The 9,028-nt window shown below is 33.7% G+C and overlaps 1 protein-coding gene and 1 pseudogene across 1 annotated transcript; both read left to right on the forward strand.

Moving 5' to 3' along the window:
* Nucleotides 1–611: 611 nt before the first annotated feature.
* Nucleotides 612–2,602, forward strand: LOC142531509 (WRKY transcription factor 22-like; annotated as a pseudogene).
* A 758-nt stretch (nt 2,603–3,360) lies between these two features.
* On the forward strand, nt 3,361–5,744 carry LOC142531886 (uncharacterized). The gene is made up of 4 exons (XM_075638157.1): nt 3,361–3,752; nt 3,902–4,016; nt 4,606–4,724; nt 5,468–5,744. Exons 1-4 carry the CDS (start codon nt 3,529–3,531, stop codon nt 5,517–5,519), a joined length of 510 nt encoding a protein of 169 aa, XP_075494272.1. The 5' UTR covers nt 3,361–3,528; the 3' UTR covers nt 5,520–5,744.
* The last annotated feature ends 3,284 nt before the right edge of the window (nt 5,745–9,028 follow it).

A 9,028-nucleotide genomic window follows, 5' to 3' on the forward strand; every position in this document is an offset into this window, starting at 1 on the left:
AGTTTCTCAAAAAAATATCATAAAAAATTTCATGCTAGATTATTAAACAACATATTAAGTGTTGTGACGTGAAACGAAACAACCAATTCCCCCACACTTTAAAGATCGACAATGTCCTCAGTGTCATGCTATGATAAAATAAAAAAAGAAATAAGAAATAGCAAAAACACTTCCCTGACATTGTCGTAACTTTGAATAAGCATTGGGGAACATGCTGCTAGAAATACTCAAGTGATAAGCATTTATCATTTTGAGCTAAACTTAATAAAAAAACACATAAATTTTCACGTATAAGTCCATATAAATAAAATTGATACAACAATTAATACGTTTAATGCATATCATTAATCTTTCTCAACATTCCTCAAAACTAATCCCTAGGTAAATCACATTTTGAAGTATTTATCCATCATCTAAACTTAGAAAATTCTATTTAAAACAATCATTCGAAAAATAAAAATATATTATACGCACATAAACAACAAATAATATTTATAAATTATATTATATACACGCAACGCGTATGTCGTCTAGTCGATTGTATATATAATATCATAAAAATATAAAAGAGTATTACAACCATATTTATGATATATAATAATTACTTCAAAAGTCAGCGCCAACCCTTAATCCAGTTTCAGTGCCTTCTATAAAATGCTCAAAAAGGTGATCAAATCAACAATGAGTTATAGAGATAGAAATCACAGAAAATCTTTTTGATTGTATTGATTCCGATGGATGATGACTGGGATTTGCATGCGGTGGTGCGAGGCTGCGCCGCCCCAAGCAACGCCACCAACAACCACTCTCCTATTACTTCTCCCCCGCTCTTGCATGACGATGAAAACCCATATCTTATAGATGACCACATGGTCAACCCGTTTCAGGGTTTGCATGAAATATACCGGGAGTTCTGCGCGGATCAATTACCCCCCGCCGCCACCGCCGCTAATACAGTTTCTTTTCCGGCGGGAAACGATTTACAGGGCCTTCAACAGCCACCTCAGATGAACTACATGCAAATGCAAGAAAATATGCAGTTCAAGAATCCTGTTTTTGGTTCTTCTTCCCTCAGTTTTCCTGGCTGCAAGTTCTCAGTCTGATCGACCTCGGAGAAGGTATACTTTTGCCTCGAATTTCTGCACTTTTTAACTCATGTATTTTTATATGAACATTCAATCCAATATTATTCAAAAATGGGGCAGAAAAAACCAGGAAATAAAAATGGTTCGTGAAATGAGAGAGGAGGAGCTCTCCGCTGATTCGTGGGCGTGGCGAAAATACGGCCAAAAGCCAATAAAGGGCTCCCCATATCCCAGGTTTCGTCTTTTTGCCTTCTTTTCTTGCTTTTCCAAATCTGGAAAAATGAAGTTTTTGAAAATGTTTTATAAAATTTTGAAGTGCCTCTTTGTTTATATTTTCGAAAAAGACAAAATTAATTTTTGTTGTCTAGACATTTTAAAATATATTGATATTAATGATTCATATTGATATTAATATATTCCAATATAGTAATAGGATGTACATAAATTTAAATTATAAATATTAATTAATTATTGAGACAAATCTAGAAAATTTTGATAATAAATTTTCGGGAAAAGAGAATTGGAGAATGGTATTATTTTTGCCTCCTGAAAGAATAATGATTTAAAATATTAAATTTGGAAAACTAAAAGTACATAATTGAAAATGACATAATCTGATTATTTTTGTTTGAATTGGAAATAATTGTTAAAAATTAAAAATTTAGATATTTTGACAATAAATAGTGAAAAAATAAAATTTGAGAGAATACTATTATATTTCCTTTCAAATACAAAAATAATTCTTCAAATTTAAAAGTAAAACAAGCATGGCCTACAATTTCCTAATTATATATTTAATAATAAATTTATAAAAATAAAATTAACTTTTAGATTTCCAAACAGAAATTACTATAGGTGTAGCACATCAAAAGGTTGTGCGGCAAGAAAACAAGTGGAGCGTAGCCCAAATGACCCGACCATTTTCGTGGTATCTTACACCGGCGGGCACACGCATCCACGCCCAACTCACCGGAGCTCCAATTCCGGAAGTATCCGTAACAAGCTCTCTCCAGCCGCCTACGTCGCCACCACCGATAGAACCAAAACACCTTTGATTCCCATGGGTACTACTCCACTAACTTCTTCGCCACCTGCCTCTTGTTCGAGTTTCTCTCCTAGTGAATTAATGGAAGAAGAAGCTGCGGCGCAAAACAAATTCGACACAGAGACGATGAGGGCAGAGGAGGAAGAGGAGGAGGAGGTGATGGGAGGTGCTGATGAGGGTGAGGGATATAGTTTATATTATGATTCCGATTGATTTCATGGATGATGATGATACTTTCGAAGGGTTTTAAGATTGTGAAATCTCGCTTACAAGCGGTCGGCGATCTTCGATGCCGGAGAATTCCTCCAGCGCCACCGCGAAAACCACCTTCAAAGGCGGAGGAGATGGCTGATCACTTCAATATTTGTCTCTCTTGGAGTTCTGTAATTTGAACCAACATTCTTGGCTTTTATTTACTAGCTAGTAATAAGATTTATAATTTGAACTGATATACATATATATGACATTTATTTAATAATTTATTATGAAACTACTTTAAACATAGATTTTAAAAAAGTTAATTATAATACATTTTCAAATATTTATTTCTTCTATCTCTTAACTTTATTGTTTAGTATATAGTTTATGATTTGTTTAGATGTCTCGCGTCTACTTGATAAAGTTTATTAATTTGAAATTTTGATTATATGTGCATATTTTGCTATCATCGCAAAATATCATAAAGCTTATATTTTGTATGGCTAAAATAAAATGTACCACGCCTAAAAACTTTTCTTGAATTGAATGTTGAAGCAAAGACGGGTAAAACTAATATGTTTGAGATATCGTTTGATATAAAAGATAAGACATTATGTTCTTATCTTATTGCATCGTTTGACGTTAAGTTTTAAACTAATAGAAGTTAAAAAAAAAACAATGATGTTAAATATATTTATCTATTTATGATTGTTCTCGTATATTGTTTTTCTTGACATCCCTCGAAGAACCGAATTTCAAGCAATCTTAGTATGCTTGCTGAAATAATTAGAAAATATAGTATGTACATGTCTTTTTGGAGACTGTCTCACGAATCTTTATCTATGAGACAGGTCAATCCTACCGATATTCACAATAAAAAATAATATTCTAAACATAAAAAATAATATTTTTTTATGGATGATTCAAATAAGAGACGATCTGTAAGATCTGTAAGATCGTCTCACGTAAGATTTTGTCCAAAAAAAATTTGAGCATATGCTTTAAGCGCATTTTAGTTTGAAAATGGTCCAAAGTGATAAATCGCATATTCCCTACTGTCACGATTTAATCGATCGATTCAGAAATCCATTTTCAACAAAGTAGAAGCCCCTGAGAGATCACCAGAGATCTCCGATCTTTTGCATTTCTATCTCCGGCAACGTTGTGATTTGCTAGAGGGATTTTGAAATCTCAAGTACAATGCAATTCTTTGGAGGTTCAGAAATCAGTCCATCTCCTCCGGTACCCACGGCATCTGGGAACAATGCCCACATGCTTTACATATTCAATAGAAATGGAGTCTGCTTGCTTTACAGGGAATGGAATCGACCCCTCAAAACCCTGAGTTCACAGCAAGATCACAAGCTCATGTTTGGTCTCCTCTTCTCTCTCAAATCTTTGACTGCGAAGATGGATCCCACCAGGTGTTCGATTTTATTTCCCTTCGAAAATTTCGTTTTTGCACCCGATAGTTCATTGCTTTTGGGTTTTGTTGTTGTGGGAATATATGATTTCTTTGAAGTAGTTAGTGATTCGTTTTTTGTCTGAAAAAAGATTTCTGCTTGATGGGCAGCGCTGAAAAGGGTAATCTTGGGGTGCCGCAGCTTCCTGGGCAAAGTTGTTCATTTCATAGCTTTCGTACGAATACCTATAAATTAAGCTTTATGGAGAGCCCATCTGGAATTAAGGTCAGTTGAGATGATTGTATTAAGTTTCATTCTTTGGCTTTTGGTATAGTATGTGAGTAAGCTGAAATGTTATTTATTATGGAAGGATTGACGCTGAAAGAGGTTGATGTGTGAAGTAGGTTCATTGTGAGATATGATCCATATTGATGCAAGTTGGAGATATGCGGTGTTCTCTAAATTGTATTTATCAAATCGAATTCCGGCTTATGGGTTGTTAGTGTAAAAATTAACATTTCTGTCTTGCTTATTTTTTCATTTGTTGCAATCTTAAGATATCAGTCACGTGCTTTAAGACGCTGCTGAAAGTGGAATTAAGGTATGGAATCTTGATTTAGTGCAGACCTTGGTTATACATACATGGTAGTCTAAAATTAAGTTCCTTGGTGAAAACAGACATCTGAGTCTTGAGTTCTTCAGTTTAATTTATTTTTGATGCAAAAACTTAGGATCTAAGTAGCAGTGTGTATCCCATTTGTTCATGCATTAGATTAGACAGAAATTCATGTTTACGATGGACCATGAACAAGTTCGAAGTGGCTATATGATCGCCACCATTTGTTCTTCATTTCAGCATAGAGTTTTTTTGCAGATCATTCTTGTTACCCACCCAAGGACCAGTGATCTGAGAGAAGCTCTGAAGTACATCTATAACTTGTATGTGGAGTATGTTGTCAAGAATCCGCTTTATTCACCAGGGAATCCCATTAGGTAAAGCAGTCTTGGAATTCATGTGCCTCGATTAGTTGAAATATCAAACTTTTCTGGTACCATTTGAAATATGAAGAGCTCCTTTACGTTTGCAGAAATTTTGATGTGAGGCTATACATCCATTCGAAAGTGTGTTTGAATGGAGCAGCTTCTTAGAAGTTTATGTTTAGTTTGGCTTTTAAAGTTTAACTGGTTTAAAAAAGATAACGTCATGAAGAAAAAATTAAGGCTTCTGCAGCATATTCTTTATAAAAAAAAAACTAAGTAGGACGTATTTGAACTGCCATGACTGCATTTATAACTGCATCTGCTTTTTTAAACTATGTGCTTATGTACCTAAACTCGCCATTAATATATTATCAGAGACAGAGACGATATACTAGCGTGGACTTATTTGATTGTATGTTTGTATCATGTTTCATTTGCTTCACATGTTTTACAAAAAAAATTTGCATTCGGTGTAGAGAATAACTTTGTCAAGCCAATCAATGAGCTTTCTCCCCTTACTCTCTGAATAATTTTAAGATGCGGAGATGATGCTGTTTTTACAGTTTCCTCATGCAATTTATTGAGTTGCTAGTGAACCTGCGTGCAAAACTTTAAGCTTTATGCAGGGTCTATGCACGCGGACAACAAATTGCGAATATTCTTCTATTATTTAATTAGAATAATATTTAACCAAGTTATAGGTTTTTCAATCGTGATACTTGGGTGCTAATTTGGTTTTCTGTCGTCTGTTTCAGATGTGAGCTATTTAATACAAATGTTGATCAGTATGTTAGAGGCCTTGGCTAGTATTGGTTTCCCTTGGAGAAGAACAGAAGCACATTGCTCCAAAGAAATCGTGATTTAAAGTTTGTTCCTGCAGTGTGTTTTCACTATTAGTTTAAATACCATACCCTGAGACACGTATCGAATATTCGAAATGCATTGACTTGTCATGTGTTGCTGAACTATCGGTTAAACTCTGTTTGTTTTGTTGGGGTGGTTCTTGAAATTGGGCATTCTTCTTTGTTCAAATGACAGTCTTTGAAACTATAATCAAGTGAGTGTCGATAACATGACAAATGTTAGCATATTCATAGACTCTGTTCAGATACATCTATCAGACAGAATAGATGAGTGAAACTTGTACTGAATAGGTGGTTCTGAGGGTCGGCTACTCAATCAGCAGACAATTACGTCCTAGGAGTGATTATTAAACATTGAAATCATCAGCAGACAATTACGTCCTAGGAGTGATTATTAAACATTGAAATCGTGGACGACGATTCATACTCTCATCAAGTCCACGACATATCAAGTTATGCAATTTTAATGATAATATTGATGTCATTTCAAATCAATCACTCAAATCTCTTCCTATTCCTAAATCAAATTCTTTCGTCAAAATCATATATTTCAATCCAAGTGCAACCTAAAAATACATTTTTGTTTTAGACATACGTTCCCACACTATCTAAAAAAGTTGTTTCTATCTAAATAACTTGTTTTTTGGGCATATATGTATCATATACTTTCTGTCCATGTGCCAAGAGAAGACTTTAGTATTTCGAATGTAATATGAAATTTACTAATTTATCTCATTTCATTTATCACTATCATCTATGTTTTCTACAAGAAAAAGTCATCCCTTGTTATTATCTTCTATTATTATTTATCTAATATCCTTAATATATTTACTAAAATTTATTATATTTAACACCAATTAGTAATAGGTTAAATTACTTTTTGTAATTAAGTTTATATTATGACGTTAATTTGAAGAAAAATATTTATCATCATATAGGCAGGAATGGGGCTAGAAAAATTGGTTTGTGTGGCAAAGATGAATTTTTTTTCATTATCGGAATTTATCATAAATAACATGGCCGAACAATAAAATAACTATTGTTATATTTGAACATTATTATAATAAAATAAAAAATTTGAAAAGTATGGTTCTAAAATAAACTATCCGAAAGTATGAGAAATAAGACACAACACCAAAGTTTTTAATGTTTCATTAACATGTTTCGTGCATAGAAATCAAATTTACAGAACATAATAAAAAAAATATTAATTTAATTATTGTTGCTTTCTCACGGATTCAGCATCAGTTCAAAAGGTTGTCATATTCGAGAATCTCCGGATCTATGTTTATTTTCAACTCCTCGAAGCATTTCATCGATTACTACATCTTTCTTCGTCTCTGGGTGCCTGGGTATCTACTGTAAACATTTTCTTGTTTGAACGGCTTTCTTGTAAGGTTATGTCATCCTTAAATGATGTTAAATGGATGCATCAATTAGTAATAAAATTCATTTATCAAAATGTCACCATCTTTTTACCTATTTGGTTTGTTTCATTTTCGTTTTTCTTTTTATATATTTTAAACATTACAGTTATTATTATAATAATAATACCTGTACTATCCAAACTATTATATCCTATGTTAATATAAATAATAAAATAATAAACCTTTTCGCACAATGTTTTATCAACTTAGTGTCCGCGAATTCACTCGTCAGATTTAATCAGTGGGATGCATTTGCGAGAGAGAAATGTCTACAAACATTTTTCTAGACACTGCAATTAACATAGGAAGATCGGATGGAATCCTCGTGAACTCTTTTGATGCGCTCGAGCCTAAGGCAAAAGACGCGCTGGTTAAGAATTTGTGTACACCAAGTTCTAAAACTCCTCCTGCTTACTTTCTTGGCCCGTTGATTCCTGAAAGTAACAGCAAGAATGGTGTTACAGAGCACGAATGCGTTCGGCTTGCCGATGATATGTTGGCCTCTGTACGCTGAGAAAAAGATGAACCGGGTATTCATGGTGGAAGGAAGGTTTTGAAGGTGGTGTCTAAAAGCTTGGCTCCAGTACAGAAGCAGAACAGTTTATGTTAACTAACTGGAGGGAAGATGCTGGCTGCTTCGGTGATTTGGATATATATATATCTGCAAAAGGGTCAAGGAGATTATTATGATTCATGTTCCATTTTACAAATATCCACCAAGCCTGATCACTCGTAGAGAGGGGGAAAAGAATACAATTGTGAGGATCAAGGAAAAAGATCTTGATAGAAATTTCCTATGTGTAAAGGCTTGTGTTGTAAACTCTTGTATGGTGAATGATCAATAAAGAGTTGGATCTTTCCTCTAGTGGATATAGGCTATATTGTGGCCGAACCAAGTAAAACTTTGTTCCATTTCTTTATTCTGCACATGTATGTTATACAGCATCTGTGCGTGCGTTGATCATCACTTGAGCTGAGACTCTAGAAATCAATAAATATCACGAATTATCAATACACATTTGATACTTGATCAACTCGTTGAAAAGCAACATAATAAATCGAGAAACCACTAACAGAGGGAATGAAGGTGGCGTTGCAGCTGAACATGGCGCACGAGGATACCGGAAACAAGGTCCTTCAACGTGTGACGGAGATGAAAAACGCCGGCAAAGCTGCGGCGGAGAAGGACGGATCTTCCGTGGTGGATCTGGAAGAGTTTATATAACGTCCAAAAATTCGGTTACGTAAATCGCATGCATGAAAATTTTTTAAATTAATTTAATTAAATGATTTTGGATGCATGAATGATATATTTTGATTGACTAAATGATTAATTGTGTAACTTTGCTCGATTGCATAATTTAAAAATTTTTCAGACGAATATCGATGGTAGTCCGGGATGGAGGACCGAAGACGATTAAGGTGTTAAAGATTTAAAAGCCAAATTTTTATTTTTAGTTAATAAAATATTTATTTTAAATAATTTAAGAATTTTAGCATTTTTAATATCAAATTTAAATTAATTAGTAGGAGCATAAAAATTAATGTAATTTATAAGGGATTTTTGGAAATAAGCATTTTTAAATCTTTTAATTTTAGGCATGATAATTTTATTAATCTTAATATGCCTAATTATTAATTAAAAACTAGGGTTAATTAAATCCATTAATTAAGTGTTTAGGAAAACTTTTTAATTTTTTTTAAAAGAGTCAATGCACACACACCTAAACACACCTAAACACACACGCACCACTTACGTGAATGACAACGGCCGAAAACTAGGAGTTCCAACAACGTTCACCCGACTCCCTTGTGTCCTGAAGTGGGTTTCGGTGGGTTTTTTTCAAGAAAAAATGTTAGAAATTGTCCTCCGTTCGTCACCAACCTTCCACCGCACTGATAATCAATCGTATTTCGAGCATTTTAAACGCAAAGACACGTTCTAAACTTTTATTTTTGCATCATTCAAACCATATTATGCATGTTTTATGATATTTTGAATGAAAAACATGATGATCAAGTTTTA

Source organism: Primulina tabacum, chromosome 17, assembly GCF_025594145.1.
Source record: "Primulina tabacum isolate GXHZ01 chromosome 17, ASM2559414v2, whole genome shotgun sequence".
Lineage (NCBI taxonomy): Eukaryota > Viridiplantae > Streptophyta > Magnoliopsida > Lamiales > Gesneriaceae > Primulina > Primulina tabacum.